Source organism: Branchiostoma belcheri, unplaced genomic scaffold (assembly GCF_001625305.1).
Source record: "Branchiostoma belcheri isolate BF01 breed outbred unplaced genomic scaffold, Haploidv18h27 scaffold48, whole genome shotgun sequence".
NCBI lineage: Eukaryota > Metazoa > Chordata > Leptocardii > Amphioxiformes > Branchiostomatidae > Branchiostoma > Branchiostoma belcheri.
Genome location: NW_017804109.1, coordinates 746,889 through 771,414, shown reverse-complemented (window position 1 = coordinate 771,414; position 24,526 = coordinate 746,889). Strand labels below are relative to the sequence as shown.

Genomic DNA, 24,526 nt, shown 5'->3' with positions numbered 1-24,526 from the left:
ACCAATTTAATTTGTTGGTTCTCAGCAGACAATTCTCAACGAGATGTTACTCGACCCGACCCAGTAACTTTTCCCAAGGTCAGGACCAAGTTGATTGCTTGGTTCTTGGACAACGACTTCAAGAAATTGTGGGGTCGTGTGGTGTAACATTAGTGTGTTCAGGTGTGAGTGGTTCAAACCTTACAGTCTGGTCTCAGGTTTGACATCTTGAAGAGGTGATAGTCACCTGTTACACAAAAAGTGTATGTCAATTCTTCCACAAATGTGGTAAAACTCAATGAAATAAAAATAAAAATGAAATAAATCAAAAGATTTCAGATGAAACCTTGAATTTCTGCCTCACTGCCAGAGTCTGTGACCTTTTGACCTGTCATTCTGCCTGTCAATCTTCCCTCCACCCACTGCTGTCAGCCTCCTCTGTCTGGACACAAACAAACAAACAAACAAACAAACAAACAAACAAACAAACAAACAAGCCCACAGCTCGGGCCCCTCAAAACAATACTTCCGCATCCGTAAGCACTTATAAAGGCAACTCAGGGAATGTAGAAATTTTAGGATAAGGAGGTTGCCAGGTTGTTTATAATAACTATAAATATGCTGACAACCGTTCCATTCATATTTCTATCAAACATATTACTACATGCCCCTGTGGTTGAGAAAAGCAAAGACTCCCACGAAGTATCGAAGTCCTCTGCCTGCCCCAAAGTCAGAAACTTCAAACAACCACCCACACTTTTTCCACTATCAGATGTCAATGTCAAGTTTGGGTCCATTGCTATTACAGTAGTGATGAAGATATGGCTACACCTGAATAAGCATACTTTACACACAGGGTGAAGTTCAACATTAAAGTCAAGTTTATGTGCTGTCTTTCTTTAAGTGTAAAGTACTTTTTTTAAGCACACAAACTTGACAAAGTTCTAAGTAGAACTTGATTTCTACAACCAACCTCCTTGCTACAACATAACCAAGTGTGCAGTGCTAAAAAGCTATGAATTACTTAGATTTATGAATTTCTTGTTTAGTAGCTATTGAATATGCTGTCAATTTAGTACATAAATGATGGATTACTTGGTACAAAATAGTCCAGATACCAGTACATTAGGCTACAAACTCTCTGATCCATGTAAAAACAAAGGGTTTCTCCAAATTAGCTGTTGGTATTTTGTGATAAGGAAATCTGAGAAGGACTTCCTGGGGTTTTTCTGAGATTCCTGGAGATTTTTGGGAAGCGTTGGGAATACAGGATTTCATGGAATAAGCTTTGGGAATTCAGGATGTCAGTCTGCAACTGTGCTCTCCACATGGTCTATGAGGGCCTGCATGGGGGGGTAGTGATTACATATTATGCAAAATTTTTGCTGCCGATTACGAATTACGTTAAAGTCTCAGAGCTGATTACGGCTTTACACTTTGCGGCTAATGTACTTTCATTACGGATTATGCTGATATTTTGGGAGGCTGCCCACGGATTACGAAGAATAAAAAGGCCTGATTAGGCCTTACGAAAAAGGACATGCAGGCCCTCTTCTATGGTAGACCAGAGGGCAGAAGGCCAGACAGGTTGAGGTTTACCTACAAATGTCGCAAACTTCCGGCACTTTTGCCTCAGTAGCCAATCAGAAGGGAGCAGGTTGAGGTTTGAATCCAGGGTTTGACTGTGAGGGTTAGTGTGTGGGAGTAGGTTTGGAGTTGTCGGTCGCTCTTGAGGCGATGTGGAAGTTCTACTGGGACAGATACTTGGCGAGACAGAAAGGCAAGTGTTTAGAACTGTTAGTATTGAGTTTAGGGGCTTTTGGGTCTTGACTGTTATAGATAGAACATGGTTACTAGTACTGATACTTACGTCAGAAGATAGCACACAGCTGTTCAGATTGGATTGTGTTTTGGTTCGGTGTTGTTGGTTGGTCTTTAGGCAATGTGGAAGTTCTACTGGGATAGATACCTGGCAAAACAGAAAGGCAAGTGTTTATATGGAGCTGTTAGTATAAAGTTTGAGTTTAGGGGCTTTTTGCATATTGTTATGTACAAATAACAAGAGCCTAAGATGGATAGATAGTAGTTGTGGAGATATTGCAGCTGTTCAGTTTGTGTTTTGGTTTGGGCTCAGATTTTTCAGACTGATCCAACTTCCAAGTCATGAAGTCATGTTGACATGATGCTGGTAGTCTTGACTACAACAGACAGACATCACTTGATTTGTTACTGTTTGTAGCAATTACTGCATTTTCTTTTTTAAGAACGCACAATTTCATACCTTTCCAGTTTGTTCTTCATTACCTGAGTGTGATTTTACTAAACCTATTGATGCTTGAGTCAAGACAATGAAGGTGGTAGAGTATAGCTGGAAGGGGATAGTTCAACCCCACATGGAGATGCCCTTTGACATCTTTTAACTGTGGGAAGCAAAGGAGGAACCTGAGAAGTTTCTAACAAGCGACCTAATGTCTCCCACCAGCCAAGAGTTCATGTCTGGGTCTTGAACCTGTGTAACAGTGTGGTTCTCGTTGTTAGGGTGCCCCGGTTTGGCGCAAGTTTGATTCCCAGTGTCCCGGAAGTCAGGGGATTTTTTTTTTGATTCTACTTGCTCCTATTGGTTTCACTTGTGTGCTAATATCGTTGTCTTGTTTTCACAGGTTTTCCGCATCAAGCCGTGATCAGCGAGGCAGCGGCTTCAACATCAGAACAAGAAGCAAAGTCCACCAGGGGTTCTTCCCGTGAACAACGGAGGCACCATGGCGGCAAGAAGCGGAACGCAGGGACAGAACAGCGTTCTCGGTCGGAACCCTTCCCAAAGGAAAGCAATCTGACGTCCGACATGTTGCGCGAGTCTTCCGGGAGTAACGACGACATTTTCGTCGGGTCCTCCTCTGCGTCAGGCGGCGCCGCGGCGGACTTCCGAGCGATGAAGCAGCGCATGCAGCAGAAACGGGAGGAGATGTTCACCCACTTCCAGCGCTTCAAGCAGGAGATGTCCGAGGGTTCCACGCTGCTCGAGGACGAAATACTCGGGTATGACGAAGACGATTACATTCTGAGACAGCGGGGCAGCCGGCCGCGCGCGTTGAGTGAAGGTGTAGGATTGTACTCTCCTCCAGGTGTATACTCCCCTACAGGTTTATACTCCCCAACAGGATTGTACTCCCCTACAAGAAGGAGGAGTGTGGATAGCAGCAACAGTGACAGCGATATTGAGGATTTCACGAGGAGGATGTTGGTACCTCATGGTACGAGAACAAGCGAAAGCGAGGATGTTATTAAAGATGAAGGGACAAGGTTTTCATTCTCTCAGGATGTCCATCATCACAGGAACTTGGAAGGTACCACTGCTGATCGGTTTGTTACGGGAGGGACAGGGAGGCTGCCACCCCCGCCAAACGGAATGGAGCTGCCCCCGCCCCCACCCTCCCCACAGTGGGGTCAGGGGTCAAGGTTGGACAGGCCTGTGCAGACCTTGGAAGTGAACTTTGACCTCTTACACTCTGGTGCTGTGTATCTGCCAGGTGAGTGAGATCAGAGGGATGACAAATGTTGCACTCAGTCGTACGCGTTTTGAATATCTCTCTATAAAAGTAGAAGCAATAGAGGATGTCCATGTAAAATAATATTGTTTACTGAATATTATAAAACAAATCAAGCAACTGAATAATTTCTCTGACTAGTCTAATATCGGAATTGATTTCTAAATTTTATTTTTCTATACGTACATGTACATGTATATCTATGGAAATTTAAGAATTCCTACTCTCGATTGCTTCGGAGATAACTTCATCAGGTTGGTAGAACATAGGATATTGGGATTCAGAGCTTCTAACAGGAGTTAAGTGCCACCTACATCGGCTACATATGGCAGCGAGAAGCAGAACTTCAGTCAGAAGCTCTGAGAAGGGTGTCTGATAGAAATGGAACGTTAGCAAGGTAGGAAGAATACCCGGGCTGGCTGTGTATAACTGTAAGAAAATCCCAATATACTGAATGCTACTACATTCAGGTTGTTGTTATACAATCCCCATGAAGAACCACACTGATCGATGCTCCTCTCTATCCCCCAGGTTGCATGTCGAAGTGTGGGCGCACAGTTCTGGTGGTGCAGGCGGCAAACGCAGTCCTGGAACACACGGAGTACAGCGCCGCGGAACTCGCACGGCTGCTTATGTACTTCCACGGAATTCCCAGGTAAGTTATTATTTTTTGTGTGTGTTTTTTTTAACCAGGGTAGCACTACTTGGCTTAGTACTGCTTTACACTAAATTACAGAGTGGCCCTGGGTACATAGATACAGATAAGACGTAATAAAACATCACTATCCCAATTGTCAGGTAAGTTACTGGAAATGTCTTCAACCCAGGATTGAGGTAGCCTGGATGCCAGACCCACGTCACACTAGGCTCAGAGTTGCACACTGGATAAGTTTGAGTCTGGGTCTGGCATCCAGGCTAGGATTGAGGTGTTTTCAGACTTTTTTTCCCCTAAGGAAAAACTATCACAGAGTGAAATTCGCTGCTACCAAGTACAGTAGGGGCATCCTCGCAACGTGCACAGCTTGGTGTGCAAAGGTTACGTATGACAGGTCGACTTACTGATACCATAAAGTGAAAGATACGTTTTAGCAGTGGCCTGTTCAGAGATTTAAATGTCAGTGGAGACACAGTCAGATACAGTTTTACTGGCACTATAACTTTTTGTATAAAATTAGAAATACACCCTAAAGGACAGTTTTACAGATACTTTGGAAGACATGGATCCAAGTTTATAGTCAAGGCCAGATTCCAGAGATTTAGATGTCAGTAGAGACACAGTCAGGTACTGGAGACATTTTTACTGGTACTATAAAGTTAGAAATATACTCTAGAGGACAGTTTCACAGACTCCACTGAATGAGACATGGATTTAGGAAGACAGTTTATAGTCAAGGCCGGATGTTACAGATTTAGTTGTCAGAAGAGACACAGTCAGATACTGGAAATAGTTTTACCGATACCATGAACTTAAAAATACACCCCAGATGATAGTTTTACAGATACTACTGAATGAGACATGGATCTAGACAGACAGTTTACCATCGATGTCAGAAATTTAGTTGTCAGAGACAGTTCTGTCGATACTATAAAGTTAAAAATACATCTATATACTAGAGGACAGTTTTACAGATACTACTGAATGAGACATGGATCCGAGAAGGCAGTTTACAGTCCAGGCCGGATGTTACAGATTTAGTTGTCAGAAGAGACACTGTCAGATACTGGTCAGGAGATTTACTGATATCACAAAATTAGTTTACATTCTAGCTGACCGTACTACAGATTCTTAACATTCAAGCTGGTGTGTTATGCCGAAGGGTGGTTATACAGGCTATGCAGATACAAAAGCTGTATACCGGCTATATACAGATACAGATAGAAGAGATACTGGTACTATAAATGCCGGTACTGGAGATAGTTCTGTCGATACAATTAAATTATACAAGATAAAATATACTTTCGTGGACAGTTTAACACATCAGACATGGATGTTCATGTAAGAAGATAGTTTATAGTTGAGACCGCCTGTCAGAAATTTAACTGTCAGCAGAAACAGGACCTCAGGCCCCTTGCAGGCTGGAGTCACCTGTTATGAGCCAGGAGGAAGTCTGGACAGAAACGTTCTAATTACAGGTTTATTGGAGGGGACAGGTACTTTACAATACAAGGTTATGGGCCTGGAAGGTGTTAGTGGTTCCTCTCTCCACTGCTGCTGGCAAAGATGGAGATTGTAGAGCACTTTCTTTTCTTTTCTTTTCTCTTTTCTTTCTCTTACACAATGGTGGTGCAGTTTAGTGTGGAATCCATCTCTACGAGCAATTTTCCACTTCAGATATATAGAAAAAATGAATTATACAATGTGCCAACATTTACCAAACAAACTCACTGCAACTGAAATTATTGGCAGCGGAAACGTTTGGTCTCAATTCTGCACATCTGACCAGAAGATCTCATTATTTCTGACCTCACAGCTTGAAGTAAAATTTAGGAGTCTGGTGCCCAGTAGGATATGACATTATCAGCCAGGGCAGATATTACCTCCACACAGGGCAGACATTACCAATTATTGTATCCAGAACCCTGTCTGCATCTAGTTCTATGTCTGGATGGATTATGGTTAGGATCAGGCACTGTTCTGGGCAGTCTCTGCGTATCCATGCACACAGGTTTCTTTTCATACCTGTGTTGCACTTACAAACTTTTATTTACATGTAGCATCTTTAAAACTTTTAGGCTTAAAGCAGAACTAATAATAATATTCTGTTATACAACTAGCTAAGCTAATGAAGATATTACTAACTGCATCTACAAGCTGTAAATTTTGCTTTTCCCATGCAGGTATGACACGAGACAGAAGGGTCTGATAGTTGTGATGGACTGCAGGGAGGCGGTGCCACACACACTGGACATGGTGGGAGGGGCCATCTGTGTGTTACAGGTATGTTTCCTTTTGGACTTTCAAACAAAAATTGTCTTGACTGATTTGAATATCAGTCAATAGTTCGTGCTTATAAACCTGCTTTTCTAACAACTCTCCAGTGTCCCTGAAGAAAGGTAGTGGATGCTATCCGAAACGTCTGACTGTTTCCAAAATTATATCCAGTTGCATGAGTAACTGTTTTTTGGCATATCTTATTACTGTACCTGGATGTCTAACCTTTATCGACATGCGAAAGTCACTGTGCTTTTATTGAGTCAATAAAGAATCTGATTCAAATAAACCCAAGAAAGTTTAAGTATCCAGTAATTGTTGTTTTACATGTTTGTTTATCTGTTTATTTGTTTGTATTCCAGGAGAACATCCCCTGTGCAGTGTACCAGGTGTTGGTGCTGCTACCAGAAAACTCTCCGCTTGTGGACACCTGTTACACATCCTTCTCCTCAGGAGAGGTGATAGTGGAGGTGAGAACTGCGTCCTGATGTGCTGCTTTGTCCTGTCTTGTTAGCCTGGGTACCATTGTGTTTGTAAGCCGGGGCTCCCATACTTGCTGCCTTAGAAATATTTCTTAGGGAGCGAGTATGGGAGCCCCAGCAAGAGACCTACAAGAGACCTATATGATCCTGATGCCCATACTTCAGGTTTCATCACATTTTCTTGGCAGAAAGTCTCAAAATCAAAAGTCTTAAGTCTCAAGATTTAACAAGATGTAACCTTTAAATCTTGTTTTTGAGACTTGTTGAGATTTTTTTTCAAGTTTCATACAGTTGACCAGTGCCTGTGGTTGTAATCGCGTCCTTTCCTTTGTCTGTGGTGGGTCCATTTCTGTTTGGCCAGTGGCTCAGGGATGGGGTGTCAGTTTGCAGCTGGTAATCCATTATTGCTGACCTTGACTCTCACGACCTTGACTCTGTTGACCTTGACTCAGCTGACCTTGACTCTACCAAAGCCGGTATTAGAACTTGGGAAGGGGCTTTTGAAATGGAAGGATTAGAGTACAGCATGCTTGACATGGCTGCTAGTTCTTTTCTTTCGCTCTGTCTTCTTTTCCTACCCCCTAAAATACTGGATATCCTCAATGACTGAACTGAAAAAATCATTCCTGGGAGTTCGTTTTTGCCAAAGAAACTGTCAAGACTTCTTTGATTCAACAATTTTGAAATATTACTCCCTACTTATTTGCTACGGTCTGTCCCTGATGTAACTGAAGCTTTCCAGGTTAAATTGTGCAGAGAAGAAAAGAAACAGCAGACAGGAAACAACAGGCCAGCTGACACTGACATAGAACTTATTACAAGGTCCTTGAACCCTGGTGACTAGTAGTGCAGGCTGGGCAAACCAGCTGGGACCAGAAAGGAATGCACAGGGAGGGTATGTGAGAAGGAGGTCAAAGAAATGTTTGTTCAATGAAGTTGACAGATAAAAAGCAGAAGAGTTTACTTCAAGTTCAACCTTCCTCCCAGAAAATAAATGGAGATTAATTTTGCAAAACCAGCTGGGACCAGAAAGGAATGCACAGGGAGGGTATGTGAGAAGGTGTGCATGGGAGGTCAGAGAAATGTTTGTTCAACGAAGTTGACAGATAAAAAGCAGAAGAGTAAAGTTTACTTCAAGTCCAACTTTCCTCCAAGAAAATGAACATTCATTTTGCTGCATCTTGAAAACTTAATTGAACATGAACAGAACCAGTGGAAGAGGAGACCTTTATTCCGTTGGATTGTCACACCATGCTCTAGCTTACAGGAAAAGTTTCACAATGATCTTTATAAGTTTGCCAAAGGAAAGCTAGCATGTTGTGCAGATCACCCAACAGTCAGAAACTGACACGTTTTAGCCCAATGTCACTGCCCCAGGTGCTATACAGACAAGCTGTTGGCAGTTCATCAGGAACAAAGAAGCACCATTGTTCAATCAACCACAGGTTTCTGCAGCTTGCCTCCATCTAGCTCTGTATGCTGTGGAGTGATCACAGTCATACTGGCAGTTTTTCGTACCTGTACAGGCATTTAGACACGTAGACACACCTTCATGACTATAGCCCCTGCCATATGTCCACACTAAGAAGCTTTTAACTCCTGCATAAGCATGTAGACACGGTCCTCCCAAACATGTAACCTGCGGCTATGTCAAGTCCTAAGACAAACACACAGACAGGCTTTAGGATAGACGAGTGGTGAGGAGTCACATCTGTGCATTCTTCAGACATGGCGTAGTTTGTTTTGGTCCTTTAGTCCTTCAGTTTGTTTCTTCTCATTGATTTGTGTTGTACTATCTATTCTAGGATTTACTTTGTTTGCTTACTTACTCCCTCATTCATTCATTGATTCATTCACTCACTCACTCATTCATTCATTCACTGACTCCCTCTCAATCTCTCTTTCCACCTTTCCTAACTCGCTCGCTCGCTCGCTCGCTCACTCACTCACTCACTCACTCACTCACTCACTCACTCACTCACTCACTCACTCACTCACTCACTCACTCACTCACTCACTCAATCCCTCACTCTCAATCCCTCTCACTCAATCCCTCCCTCACTCACTCACTCACTCACTCACTCACTCACTCAATCCCTCACTCAATCCCTCACTCACACTCACTCACTCACTCAATCCCTCCCTTACTCACTCAATCCCTCACTCACTCAATCCCTCTCACTCAATCCCTCACTCACTCTCACTCACTCACTCACTCAATCCCTCACTCACTCACTCACTCACTCACTCACTCACTCAATCCCTCACTCACTCACTCACTCAATCCCTCACTCACTCACTCACTCAATCCCTCCCTCCCTCACTCACTCACTCACTCACACACACACACACACACACACACACACACACACACACACACACACTCACTCACTCAATCCCTCACTTACTCATTCACTCACTCCCTTACCTTTACATTATCAACCTACCTTCACCACCAACCCTACCATCTAGTACAATTGTAATATTTTGATTTTCACTTTGAAAACCTGCTGGAATTCCCACCAGTTCCCCTGGTGATAAGATAGGGGCTAAACCATGTCAAACTAGTTAACCATCGGTCCATGGGCAAGGTCATCGCCTGTTTCTGAAGGTCACCGGAAGGTTCTAATTGCTTGCAGGGGCGGCAGGCTTCCCCTGCGATGTCACCTGGGGTCAACAGGTGTCATAAAGGTGTTGAAGGGTCTGAGACAGGTGTGTCCAAAACAAGAAGGGTTTACCTCTCATAGAATATGGCAGGAAATGGCGTCGTGTTTCGGAAAGCGAGTGTTGGAATGTTTTGGAAGTCATAAACAACCGCTCAAGCCGAGAAGCTACTGAGAAGTTCTGCATGTTTGCAGTGATTCATCAGCTGTGCAGGCTCCTTCCCATGACTTTCTAACTAAGCAGTGTTTTTAAAGTGGTTTTATGGTGTAGATTTTCACGCCTTTGTTTGTTCCTGGTGCCTTCCTGTAGTTGAACATGTAACTATTCTTCGTCATTCATACACATGTGCTTACCTGCCATGCAAAGGTGTATGTGATTCTGAGGTATTCTATGTTTTTTCTCATAATTACTGTATTTTTTTTACAAGTTTATCATTTTGTAGATTTTCACACCTTTGTTTGTTCCTTACTTACACTGTATCCTGTGTACTCAACTACAGTGATACACTATGTCATACACGTACACTTCTTCATTCACTTCTTCTCATATGCCAAAGATAGATGTAGGTGAGGTTGTTCTATATTGTACCTGTTGATAATAATGGGGACAATTCTCTTCTTTTGTTGTACATGAATTATGAATTTATTCTACGCAAGTGTCAGCATTATTGTGACCTCCTCTTCATCTGAAGAAAGATTTTTTAATTACTTCTAAGCTAGTCTGTCTGTACCCGCCCACAGTTTGTGTTGGAAAGATGAAATGATTATGAATAATCTAGAAATTGAGATGGTCTTTCATTTTTATGTGCAGTAGAGACAATAACCAAGCTACAGCAACTGTTGGTAGAGCCTAGAGGTCATACCTCTGAGTAGTCAAGTTACTTACTACTAGTATTTAGATGGTGTTACTCTGTTTTAATTCAATTGTTTCTTTGTGCAGGTTGAGACGATAACAGACATGTCAGAGCTGCAGCAGCTGTTTGTTGAAGATGAGGTACCGGAGGAGTTCGGGGGAACGTATCAGTACAGCCACGAGGACTGGATCAGGTTCAGAATGGTCAGTACCTAATCCACGTACCTAATCCATGTTCCTAATCCTTACTCTCTAAGCAGAGGTTTGCGTTTTGGCTTAATTTAGGCATGTTGTTTGGCTTTTTTATCCGACTTTCTTTTTTGTACTGGAACCTTTTTTACGCCAACAGTTGGGTTGGCATAAAAAAAGATTGACTAAAAAGGAAGTCCGATAAAAAAAGCATAAAAACAAGATTAAATTAAGCCAAAACACAAACCTCTGCTTGGAGAGTACCTAATCCTACCCTCTCAGTACAGCCATGAACATTGGATCAGATTCAGAACGGTCAGTGCAAAACATTGGACTTAGTATTAATCCTAATGATCTTAATCCTACCTGAAACCTAATCCTAAACTAATCTTCTAATACTATACAAACTTGTTAGTGAAGGGATTACCCTCCAGAGCAAATTGAGCAGCAAGCATGGCTTCTATTATTGTTTTCCTCTGAATATGTATAGTTATCTGATCGCTAGAATGTGTTGATGGCTCCTGTTTTCTTCTACATTGGCCTGGAGGTAGCAGTCAGAAAACTTGGATACTTTTTTACTTCATTAGGTTTCACACACATATAGAATACAGATACAAAAGCTATTCTTCCTCGAGTTATGGTGTAATCATCCCAAAACTCCACCAAACTCGCGATTCCAAAATCCTGTCTGGAAGACTCAACCCTGTTTTCTCTGAGCTAGCATGTTTTTGGTGGCTTCTATTTTCTACCACATTGGCCTGGTGGCAGGTAGAATCAGAAAACTTATTATCAGCTAAGAACGGCTAATATCAGATTCAGAATTCAGACCAGCCACACAGCCTGTTGTGGAGCCAGAAAGATGCAGCTAAGCCAGTTGCTATCCTCCTCCAAGAGTTGAACTATTTCCATCAGTTACAGTCTGAGAATAAAACCCAGACAAAAGGTCTGCCAACAACTTTCCACTCTCCTAGACTCCCTCCTTAGGTAGCTTCCTTCCCAGGTGATTTATCGGCCCACCTGTTGGGCAGATGGAAGGCATTAGACATGGTTCTTTAAGAAGTATTCCCTCGCAGGCGATAACTTATCCTACCTGTCCAACAGACTGAAATGTAGGTCATGTGTGGAGGTCCCTCAGGTGATTTGTCACAGTACCTGTCTGGTAGGGGAATTCTGGACATAAATATTTCAGTTCTTCTTCTTTGTTTACTGCTGAACTCTTTTTCCAAGAACCCTTTACCATCCCTTTAAAAACAAAGCAATTAAAATTTAAGCAAAAGTCATTGAAGACGTAACTAAGGTATTTTCATTTCATTAAGCAAAAGAAAGGTAAAAGGGAATTATCTTACCTTATCCTGTATAAATACTGAGCTATTATGCACTATTTCATTTCATACTCCTATTTTGGAATAGCTAAAACATAAGAAAATATTTCAAAGAAGTAAAAACAAACTTTTATGACTGACCTTAGTGACCCTAAAATTTCTAGAGCTTACGCCTGACCTTCACGACCCCAGGACTTTAAGAGCAGACCTTGGTTCATAATTTTCCTCTCCAATTTTCCACCAAGTCTACTGGCATTCCATAATTTCCCCCTATGGAAGATCAACTTCCCACCTTCCCAACTTCCCATGACCTCCCGTGACCCCGGATAATCCTTCAGTGTGAGGATTTCACACCTTTGGGCCTAATCCTTGACCTGCTGTGACCCTGGATAATCCGCCCACCTGAGTACTTCACACCTGAGCGTTAATCCTGGTGACACCTGCCACACAGGTGTGAGGATAAGTCACCTGCTGGATGGACAAGCAAATGGCAGAAAGGATCAAGTTTATAATAATGAACAGCCCATTTTTTTACCACTCCACTAGAGAGGGTGGTCAATGATTTTGACCCCCACCCATATTTTTACTACCACAGGAAGTATCAAGTTTAGAATATAATGAAGGATCCTATTTGGCACTATTTCATCATCTCAGGTGGGGGTTATCAATTACTAGTACTTTTTTTTGCCCCCACCCATATTTTCCTCACCACTGAAACAATTCCCATACTGTCCCTTCAGTCTTGTTGTCTGAATTTTGAAATGAAAAAGCATCACAAATCTGAATTTGATAAAGGAGCAGACCAACTCCCCTGGCATATCATCCGTCTATTTGGCCAATTTCTACTCTTTCCAGGTGCTTACAAAGCCTGGGAGAGGCCAGAAAAAGAAAGATGATGTAGAAATTGACCTGCATTCAGTGAAAATGTCAACCTCCCTCCCAGTGTTTTATGAACCCCAATGAAAAGTATCTTGCTGACAGATTTTTTATGACAATATGGATTCCCCATCACCAAAGCTGTGATTTTCCCCACCTGCTCCTGTGGTTTTATTTCCTGTACACAAGAGTGGGGGACTGGGGGTGTTAACTGTTCGACACCTAGTGGGAGGGATGGATGGAAAAAACATGCTCCCTTGTATATCCATATTCCTCTGTATAGTTATAGAAGTGAAAGATGTGAAATATAGACTTTTCTCTTCTTTTTAATCTCAAGGGACAGGATTAGAAAAACAAGTTGATTGCATAACAATTGTAGCAGGTGCAATGTATGCCAACTTGTTATATGTTGTACACTAGGAAATTATGATCAATTGATTTTTGAAACTGGCTGATGTTTCAAGTAGCGATAGCATTCAATACTTTTCATTAGTGACAGTCACTGACAAAAAGAGTGGATGCTATAATAATTTTAAATGTCTTCACTGTTTACAAAAATCTGTCCTTTTTCTTGAATAACAATTTCCTTATGTATCTCACTACCTGGATGTCTAATGTCTAACCTTTATCGACATTGTTCTATGTTGGATAAAAGAGTATGTTCATTGTTTATAATAATATACAGAGTAGAACCCTATGAGCTCTCCATATATTTCCGACTGTGTGATGTCCTGTGGTTTAATGCCCTGTGTACAATAGTGGGAGTGTCTAACCCCGGTGGGGAGGGGGGTGGATGTAGTAGTGAAGTGTGAGGCACCACCTGAGACCCACAGTTCTCTAATCTGTACTAACCATGGGGGGTGGGACTGTAAATGCCTCATGTGTGTTTGGGCCACAGCAAGAAAATCAGTTGTTTTTTGTGATAAATGATTTCGAAAAAAATAAAAAAAAACTCAGATAATGAAATTCTCACAGCCATATTTCTTTCAAAAAGTGTAAATTAATTTATGGATCTGCCATTGCAACTTAAAAATGTGTATAAAAATGTTTCATACTTGCACCTCATGTGTTTCAACCACAGCAAGAAACTTGGTACTTGGTTGTTTTCTGTGGAAAAGAAACTTTTTCACAGCTCCATCTTTGTCAAATTGAAGTAGTGCTTGATCTGTCATTATTAAATTGCAATGTAAACGTTTCTTTTAACTTGCAGGTAATACAAGAAAATTTCAGGTGTTTTTCCCTGCCATTGATTTAGTGTGAGAAACATGAAACTCCATTGGTGTGGCCCGAATTATGCATCAGAGATAGACACCCCACCAACTCCAGTCCCCTCATTTTATTGGTGAGGACATGTGCGGTGGTCATATTGTCCTCAGAAAAGCAGTTGTTTGAATCCTTCTAGTTGGTCCACATGGCAGGACATACTGGTAGGATAAGTCACAGCACTGACAGGGTAAGGCAGGTTACTAGATTGTAGCCTCCTGTGCAGGCCCCGCGGCGGTGGGGAAGAGTTTTTAACGCGTTATTTTAACCCTTAAGCTGCCGGTCCCGGGTATATCCGGGTTCACTATACATCCCCTGTGTGCCATGCCCGGGTATATTCGGGATAGGGTATTCCCCGGGATAACTTAGCACAGCTGCATGTTTCGCGCCCGCCGACCAGGAAGTGACTGGCGGCGGTAAGTGAGGGCAGGTCAGAGGTCAAAGTGGGTTGCGTAATCACCGACTACGTCATCCCACAATGCTTTGCGGCCTATAATTGCCAAGATGGCGGCGTCGTCGTCTGCCGAGGCTTTGTTCTTTTGTTTACGTGTTTTGGGCGGTGAATTTGGACTGTTAACACCAAAATGACGCCGTTTACCCTCGAAGAACTGTTGTAGGAGGTCGCTACTGTTGATTTAGCCTATGGTTAACGTATATCAGACGCTGATTCCATTGAGAGTAGTGAAAATGAGACGGATCGTGTTAGCAGACGGGAGGAAATGTGCTCACATGGAACCAGATAGCATTGGTGAATGTGACATCGGCCATGGAACTACTAATGGCCGTGGTCGTGCTAGGGGTAGAGGTCGGGGCCGAGGTCGGGGGTGTGGAAAAGGCCAAACAACAAGGGAACGTGGCACTGACAGGCGAGGTTGCAGCCGGCCAGCTGATGGGGATTTAAATCCCGGAGCCGCCCATCAAGCTGCAACTGATACAAGATTTGATGGCACAAACTGGCAGAGGGGGGAAGGAAACAGCCTTACCAAGTCTCCCCATGATTTCACTGCACAAAGTGGATTTAGTGGCAAGTTTTATTTCTATTTTATAGCAGCTTTTATGTAAAATTTTCCATGGTATAAAGTATAATATTATCTTTTTATTGCTTTTTACCTGTTTATTGCCTTTGTAGTTTATATTGTCAAGTTGAAATATATTCCTAGACATAGTATATACAATAAGCTTTCATATGATATGTAACAAGTATATATACCATCGATTACATAGGTACAGGAAGGAATGTATTATGTTGTATACATTAGTTGGTTCAGCACCAAGGACAATATCCATCATAAACTTACCTGTAATGATACCTGAGTGCTGTATTTTTACTTGTATGTAGTTCTAATAGTGTCAGGACATGTCAGGATCTGTTAAGTCAAGGCCCAAGTCATTCTGTGGTTGCTTATTGTTGATTGTATGGAAACAAGGTGGAAATTGTACATTTTATTGCTTTTTACCTGTTTATGACCCTTATGGTCTATGTTATCAAGTTGACATACATTCCCGACTCTACTATAAGCTTCCTTATAGTATGTAACAACTCTATGTACCACTTTTATAAATGTACAGAAAGAAGTGTAATATGTTGTAATGAATCAGTGTCTTAGCTGAATAGTCAGTTCAGCACCTAGGACAATATCCATCATAAACTTACCTGTAATGATACCTGAGTGCTGTATGATTACTTCTATGTGATTCTCAAAGTGTCAGGACATGTCAGGATCTGTTAAGTCAAGGCCCAAGTCATTCTGTGGTTGCTTATTGTTGATTGTATGGAAACAAGGTGGAAATTGTGCATTTTATTGCCTCTTTACCTGTTTATGACCCTTGTAGTCTATGTTATCAAGTTGATATACATTTCTAGTTGTAGTATCTACTATATGCTTTCATATGGTATGTAACAAGTCTATGTACCATCTTTTATAAGGGTACAGAAAGAAGTGAAATATGTTGTAATGGATCAGTGTTTTAGCTGAATAGTCAGTTCAGCACCTATAACAATATCTGATCATAAACTTACCTGTAGTGACACCTGAGTGCTGTATTTTACGTGTATGTGATTCTCATAGTGTCAGGACATGTCAGGAATGTTATAGGTTTCATACTTATACTTTTTATATAGTTTAGGCATTGTAAATACAAAAAAAACTATGAAAACAGCTATTTTATTGCATTATTGCCCTTGTAATTCATTACTATTGATGTCAGGCTACATTTGAAATATTTTTCTGTAAAGTACACATTCTTAGCTTTCCAATGATATCTGGCATGATATGGTAAGTTGAGGGGAAAATGACAAAAAGACAGTAATACAAAGGTAGTACCCCCTATTTCAAAAGGGTCTGGAAACCCTGGCACAGAGGGGATGTATTGGTGAGAAACACTGGCAGCTAAAGGGTTAATATAGCCGGCCATCCTACATAGCCGACGAGAGAAGGTTGCTTTCCGCCCTCGTCGGCTATGTAGGATGGCCGGCTATATTAAAATAACGCGTTAAAAACTCTTCCCCACCGCCGCGGGGCCTGCACAGGAGGCTAACTAGATTGAAATCTTTGTATTGTAGCTTTTGAGGCAGTAGATTTTATGATGTGTGAACTTTTACTGTGTGTTACGTCGTTGAAAGATGTGGACTGTTTAGTTTCTTTCTTCATGAATTATAATTTCATTGCCCTTGAAGTTATGGTATGAAATTATCAGAAATATGCTATACTGTATCTTATGTAAGATTTTTTGACATATTGAAGTCCTTTGTCAATGAGAACTAGTTCTGTATTGAACTTGAAACCCAGCATATCACATCTATGTTACAGTTCTTCATTGAAAACAAAAGCTCTCAGTCTATGACGACATGGAATGAAATATTGCCAATGGTCTTCCTCAGGTTTCTAACATGTCATATTAGCCAACTCTAATGACTGGCCGCTGACAAACGGGGATTATGTTCATTACTGATTGTGATAACAATAACAATAGCAACAACTTTAACACATTTTCTTTGTTGATTCTCAACCTGTTAGTTAGCTAGCACCAGATGTGTATTTCACAGGTGCACAATTGATTATACAGCCATACTCATTAGTGTGCTCTATTGTTGCTGGTATCTGGTGTGTGTGACATTTGAAATATTGCAATTTTTTTTTGCATGGCCCCATACCGGGCTGAAATTCAACCCATGTGAAATATGCTAAACGGGAGGGTGTTGGAACAATGGACGTGTTGTTTCAGCGCACTTGTGCATGTCTTTCACCCCTGCTCTCTCTAAACCCTACCCTGGGAGTTCTAAACCTTTGGGGTTAAACTGTTCATATCCCTGTAAGTGTAAACCATCTGTCAGACAGCCTTTCTAACTGGTTAGTTCAAGCTTGGTCTCCACCAGACTCTTTTGTAGGCTGAATAAATAGAAATCGGCCTATACTTGACCCTCTATGGCCGGCCAACTCCCCTGGCCAGCTACAGTCATTTTAGCCGAATTTCTACTATTTATTCAGCCTGCAAAGGAGTCTGGTGGAGACTATGTGAAAAGCTCGAGCTTCTACACAAAGCATGTAGTTAAGTCTCCACCACAGTCTTTTGCATGCTGAATAAATAGTAGAAATCGGCCTAAAACTAGTAAAAGGAATGTAGCTGGCCAGGGGAGTTGGCCGGCCATAGAGGGTCCAGTTCCTCTGGCCAGCTACAATGTACATTTTTTTAGGCCGATTTCTACTATTTATTCAGCATGCAAAAGAGTCTGATGGAGACTATTGGTAGTTCAAGCTGCTGTCCTCATGTATGTATGTATGGGTAACGTATTGGCATTGCCAAAACTGTGGGTTTTGGGGGTCTTCAGGGTCTTTTGAAGCTTTTATGTGCTATTTTCTGATTGCATGTAGACAACATAGCCGGCCTGGTTGAATTGTCCCCGTTTTTTAGAACTGGGCTAATCAGAAAACACCCAAAGACCACCAAACCCCCAGTTCTAGAAGCCTGCTATGGAGGCTAGATTTCTACTATTTATTTAGCCTGCAAAAGAGTCTGGTGGAGACTATCACTAGTTAAAGCTGCCCTCCCCATGTATGCATGGGTGACGTATTGGCTTTGCCGCCCAAAACTGGAAGACAGTCCATCTGACGTCGTCATTTGGTAAATCAATACTGCACTAAAAATACGCCCGCCGGGTTACATGCTCGCACTGTACTAAATATATGTGCCCTGTATGTGTTCACTTCACCACCACTATACCATGTCCTGTTCTTCTGTTTCCCTGCATGGCACTGTGGTGGTGTAGAAGCTCGAGCCATTCCTACTGGGCAGCCGTAGCACCGGAAAGTTCCTGACTGCCGTCTGGGAGGAGCTTCTTGCTGTCGACATGGCAACAACATCATCAGGAGATGGTCCACAGGAGGAGGAGGAAGATGCAGTTGCCAGGGAGGAGTGTGATGATGAGGAAGTGAGGCTGAGGGAGGTTCTAGAGGACCCGAGAGTGAAGGCACTACAGATGGAAGGAGAGGGGGTACTGGAGAAGCTGAGGACAGAACACTCTGCCCTGGCACCCTCACAGGACTACAGGTAAGGCTGTTAGGTTCCGTATTTACTCTGTAAACAGCTATAAATAAGTACGCTCCGCCCCCCTCCCCACCCCTAACCCACTCCCTGTACAGATATGCTGATCCTGGGGTCGTGTACTGGCAAGGTTACGGGAGCCCCATTTCGGTCGTGCGCTGTCTTTATCTGTCTTGCTGTCCGCAAGGATTTGATACTATGCCAAGTCTGTAACATAAAATCAACTTGATTGCTCAACAACAGTCTGTTACTGGTACAGTGTATGGCAAAGAGGAAACAAGAAGGGTAGATACATGAGCTATACTAAAATACAATTCTAACAGTTGTACTGGCAAGGTTACAGGAGCCCCATTTCGGTCGTTTGGTGTCTTTATCTGTCTTGCTGTGGGCAAGGATTTGATACTGTGCCAGGTCTGGGGATGTGTTACATTGTTACACAAGAAAAATTGTGCCCGTTTTTACCTCCATGATTGTAGTGAACCCATTTTTTGCTTCAGATAAATGACATTTGATTAAACTGTTTTGTTTTAGCTGTAAACTGATACAAACTGTATTTTATGGCTCCTAAATTTCTGTACTACAATCTCAGGATGTTATTTGGACCGTGCAGTGCCTTTATCTGTTTTGCTGTCGGCAAGGATTTGATACTTTGCCAGGTCTGGAGATATCTTTCTATTTTGTAGCAGATTTTATTACAGAAGAAAACTGTGCAGAAATAAAGGCATATGTAATTATACGGAACCTATTTTTATATTCATATGAATGACATTGGGTTAACCTGTTTTGTTTTAGCTGTAAAGTGATACAAACTGTATTTCATGGCTCATAAATGCTCTGTATCGCAATCTAAGTATATGGACCTCTCCCATGTCCCTGTGCAATCTAAATCATGTAGTATTAGTGCAAATTATGTATATTTTTGACAAAAATTGTATTGGGAACTGCAGAAAGTGCCATAAATCTACTGAAGCATTGTTACATTAGTGCATCCAATTCACCTCATTTCTGAACTGTGAACTCATATTTCACTTCCCTTGCCAAATGTAACCGTTAGTCATTTCCGACCCAATTACTGTAATTCACTTCATGTTCACGGGTAGCAAAAGTTCAAGGTCTGAGAAAAATGGGGGTGTTCACGGAACAACTACATGTTTGCGGTGGTGGCAGATATAGAAAACTGAAAAGGAAAGTCGGCAAATTATGTGTTACCAGTAATGATCATTTCGTAGTACAGAAGTGGCTGCAAAAACCACAAACGTAAAATACCGTGAAAAAAACAGGAATCCACAGTACTAGTCCATCTCACCTCCAGTCTGTTTTCACAGATGCTTGGCGATTTTTGGGTCTAATTGTCGATTTGTTCTGGACGGGAGGGGGGCGAAATGAGCCTACATGAATTTTAAATTCAAAGGCATCCAAATTGCAATTTTGGAGCAGCAAAACAAAAATATTCTGGAGGAGGAAATCTGTCAGATATTGACATTTACTGCCATTTCTTAGCACATTTTTGTCATCATTTTATACTTTAACAGTTTAAGCATTTGAGATGCAAGCTACAAGTTAGGCATCTCTCACTCTCCGTATCTTTTGGGTACCACCCATAGCTAGGACCAGTCTACCATACAAAACAAGCATTTTTCTGTCACTGACATAGCACAGATATCAGTATTTCATGGGATAGGGTTGATTCAACTAACTATGAAAAGAAATTTGACTTTGAAAATCCAGTTTTGCTGCCCTGAAATTGCATTGGATGCTTTTAAAAGAACTTGAACACACACTCCCCATTTTGTCTATGGGGGAAAGTAATGATCTGGCTTCTTCCATTCCCTGGAAAGCACTAGGAGGTACCTGGGGCATACTAAAGGGTTATTCAATTTCCCCATTCCGAATTCGGTTGTTCGTAATAAATGGATTTTCCAATAAATTTCCATTCCTGGTAGCCATGAATAGAGATGGGAGGGAAATTTGGTGCGTAATTATTCTGTAAAACATTAGATTTGTGTCTGCGATTTTACACCATTTGTCTCAAAACAAATACTAGTATCAGCGTCTTGCTTTAGCCTCCACAGCATGCCAAAAACTGGGGTTTTGGGGGTCTTAACGGTCTTTGGGAGCTTTTATGTGCTATTTTCTGATTGCATATAGACAACATAGCCGGCCTGGTTGAATCAGAAAACAGCCGAAGACCACCAAACCCCCAGTTCTTATAAGCCTGCTATGGAGGCTAGTCTTGCCTCACAAATATATGAACCCCTTCCCTACCCAACTTCTACCAAGTCAATGGAGTCAAGGTTAAGGTATAGGAAATAGATAATTTACTGTTCTTTGAAGGCTTCCACTCTGAGGGGTGGTGGTGCATGAAACTGCATGATATTGATCCAGTGTAGAAAATACAGCAGTGCTTTTTTCATAGGCTAGTTCAGTCCTAGGGCCTAGAAAAAATTGTTGTGTTTCCTGTTTTCAGCCCTGAATAAATTAGGGTTGGGATTATTTTTTTTTTCGGTGTTTTTTTTTTCCTCTTTTTTTTTAGACTTTCGCAGTCTCTAGTAAACAAACTTAAAAAATTCAGTTTAACTTAAAGTTAAAATTTGCATGAGCACGCTGCTATTTTCAACGTTTCATCAGTCAGGTGTCAGATCATGGAGCTAGAAAAGGTCAATCTTGAAAAATTTGTGTCTCCTTCAGGGGTCCACAAAAAAGGCTAGGGTTGACAGTTTTTTCTAGGGTTGGTGGGAAACAGGAACACAACATTTTTTCCCTAGGCCTAGTAGACATTGGCAACTTTCCAAAACATGGGTTGGCTAGTTCATTTTAACTTCATAATTTACCACTTAACTGGAGCTTATAAACCATGCAATTATCAAATGTCCAGGCAATGAAAGGGTTAAAGGCATTTATTTTTGCTGCAGATGATGTTGATTCATTGTGGTAAATAATTCAAAGCTTTATTTAGAGTTGTTAAATTGTATCAGTGCTGTATTTCAAGTTTATTGCAGGCTAAGTTTAGCACATGGAATATTTTAGATCATAAAAAAATCCTTAACAACTTCCTAAGTTACATCATACAACACAAATACAAACCAATCTTTTTCCTATAATTTGTACTGTTAGACATAATTAAACAAACACTGCTTAATTGCTTCCCAAATATATTGAATGAAACAAAATTGTATTTAGTGTGTCAATAAGCCACGTTAACAAAAGAATTACATGTTAACAAAAGAATTACATAAATTTTCTACTATCATAATGTGACACTGGCACCAAGGGCTGGTTGATAGTGTTGATTTTGTATGTCAGAAAGTCATTTTAACAAAAGAATTACATAAATTTTCTCATTTTATGCAACGCAGGTACCAAGCACTGGTGGATGGTGTTAATTTTTTAAGTCAAAAAGTCATTTTTACAAGACAATCACATAAATTTTCTTTTTCATAAATTTACGCAACACTGGCACCAAGCATTGGATAATGAAAGTCTGTATGTCAAAACGTCTTCAAACAAAGGGATGGTATTATATCAATTTTCAACTCTAGATATGCAACAAAGGCATTAGCTGTGTGGTAAAACCATAAACCATAAAGCCACACACCTGTTTTTCCCCTTGCCTGTTGCTGTCCCACTGACTGTGATTGTTGAATGAAAAGCCTGAATGGGCACTAAGGGCAGTCCCCAGAAAATATAGTGATTTCTCCAAAATTAGCAGTAGCGGCCTTTTGGGGCACTCTGGCATAATGCTTCACATAAAAAAGGACATTATTCTTTTTTTTATATTAGGCAGTGAATATCAGGCGGTGGCCTCAGCTGGGTAGCGCTCTTCATATTGTTTGGAAAGGGATCATCTGTTGTGTATCTGTCAGTGTCAATTTCTGGGGTAGAAAGGGGGGAAAGGAACAGAGTTATTGGCCAAGTATTGAGGTGTTCAAAAATGCTAGTATGTTTTCTTCAGGAAATATTATAATTTATATAGTGGTCAAAGACAGATGCTATAGGTAGCATATACAGGTTTGATGCACCATGAAGATTTTATTAACACTAAATTCAAAAGTGTATTCAAATGTGTAGTTAGAGAGGGGTTGGATTGTACAAATATTATTGTCAGTAGTATTGAGATGTATTTATTACTATTATTAGTATTAACAATTTTCATGCAAATACCAAGTAAGTTAAGTTTTTTTAGGTCTTGCCAATTAGCCACCAAAAGATCTGCTTAGAGATCACTTTTTGTATTGTTGTATTGTATCAATGGACCACTGGAAGAATAGCTAAGCTAAATGCTAAAGCTAAACGTGGATCCAAATAAAGTCAAGTCAAGTCATTAGAAGACCCCTCCAAAGTTTCACCTGGACCAGTGCAGCAGGTTACTGGTTATGTGATGTTGTTATAAGGCTGTATATGAGGGGTTTATAGTCCTGGTGTCAATGGACCACCGGGGAACACTGCGAATTCCGAGCATCATTTGATGGTCGTAAAGTTTGGGCAACGAGGATTCCGCAAATCAGTGGGATTTTTATTTAATGCCATTTGAAGTTGAGCCCAAAATGTGATGAAATTGAAGGAAAAAGTATTTAGTTTTTAATTTTCTCTAGGATTATCCTTGTTACTTACTGAAGCCATAGAATGCCTTGAATATAATTTTTACAGAATAGCCCATTCACAAATCAATATTTTATTTATTGATTGATCAATTGATTGATTGATCTTATTTGACCTTTTTGTTTCTTTGGGTTATCTCAAATTCTGGTTTTATTCCCACCTAAAGTCGGACCCCATCCTGTTCTATTATTTAATCATATTAACCATCCAATGTGTACTAAAAAGAATATGCAAACCAAGTTTTCACACTCCCAAATATGCAAATGAGGAGCTACAATGACCATTATGCAAATGACCATTATGCAAATGAGGGCGTGACAGACAAGTGTGTGATCCTGTTGAGCAGATGGCCAGGCTCATCCTCCAACTTACCCATGATCCATGGGTGGACTAGTAAACAAGGGAGGTGGCCAACAACAAACTAAGGCATTTGTTTTGGGCTGGGTTACAACTAATCAGCTACAGTAGGGTGGGCCAGGGAGTACTTGAGAGGAAATATTCGAAGAGGTGGCACTGGAAGGACTACAGTACATGGTGGTGGGTGAACAGACCTTTCAAATTCCAATACTTTGTAGCCTTCTAGTTCTACAGTCATTTGACTTGGCATTGACATTGTAGCACAGTTGACACAGTATTTTATTATCTGTTTCTGGTTGAACATCTTGCCTTGTACCAGCAATGCCAGACCTTAGCAAAGTGATCAATCTCTATAACATAGGTGGAGGATAGCTGCCCCTTGATACTGTAGCAAGCAAATCGGTTCTGTAAGTTAATTTGATGGGAAGACATAAATGTTAAGCCTGTTATTGTCAAGGCTGATTAAAACTTAGGGCTCAGTTAGTTTAGAACTTGCCTTTTGTAATTTTTTTGCCATTACTTTACTTACATGAAGGAGGGGGGGTTCTCTCTCGTTTTTACAGTGTTTGACTAGGAGTAGGAGGCAAACTGTATTTGACTTGCCAGCACAGATGTGAAGAACACTAAATGTTGTTGTGAAGTGGAGAAGGCCTTGCTGTGCTACTGACCTCACAAGTTCACAGCTATCAGCACTTGTATGCTGTTGAAATATTTGTGCACTGATTTGTGTGATAGAACAGTGTGATAAGCTGGTACTGCGTGGGGTGGTCCCTCCCTTATCTCACACATGTTAGAGCCTTTCTATCAGCAGCCTCCCAAATTTGGATATTTTGACTGCTTGGAACTTTAGGTAGGTCTTAGCAAGGAGGTTCAAGTCTGAATTGAACTTCCTTGATCTTAGGGATTGATTTGGTTATAAGATAT

General features: G+C 41.1%; 1 protein-coding gene across 1 annotated transcript in view; it reads left to right on the top strand.

The window, feature by feature from the left end:
- LOC109479314 (puratrophin-1-like) overlaps positions 1-24,526 on the top strand; it is an 85,372-nt gene that overhangs the window by 7,610 nt on the left and 53,236 nt on the right. The window contains exons 2-7 of the mRNA XM_019781270.1: positions 2,640-3,506; positions 4,056-4,179; positions 6,363-6,462; positions 6,819-6,926; positions 10,542-10,658; positions 18,372-18,652. Coding sequence (XP_019636829.1) covers positions 2,640-3,506; positions 4,056-4,179; positions 6,363-6,462; positions 6,819-6,926; positions 10,542-10,658; positions 18,372-18,652 — 1,597 coding nt within the window. The remainder of the gene's footprint in view (positions 1-2,639; positions 3,507-4,055; positions 4,180-6,362; positions 6,463-6,818; positions 6,927-10,541; positions 10,659-18,371; positions 18,653-24,526) is intronic.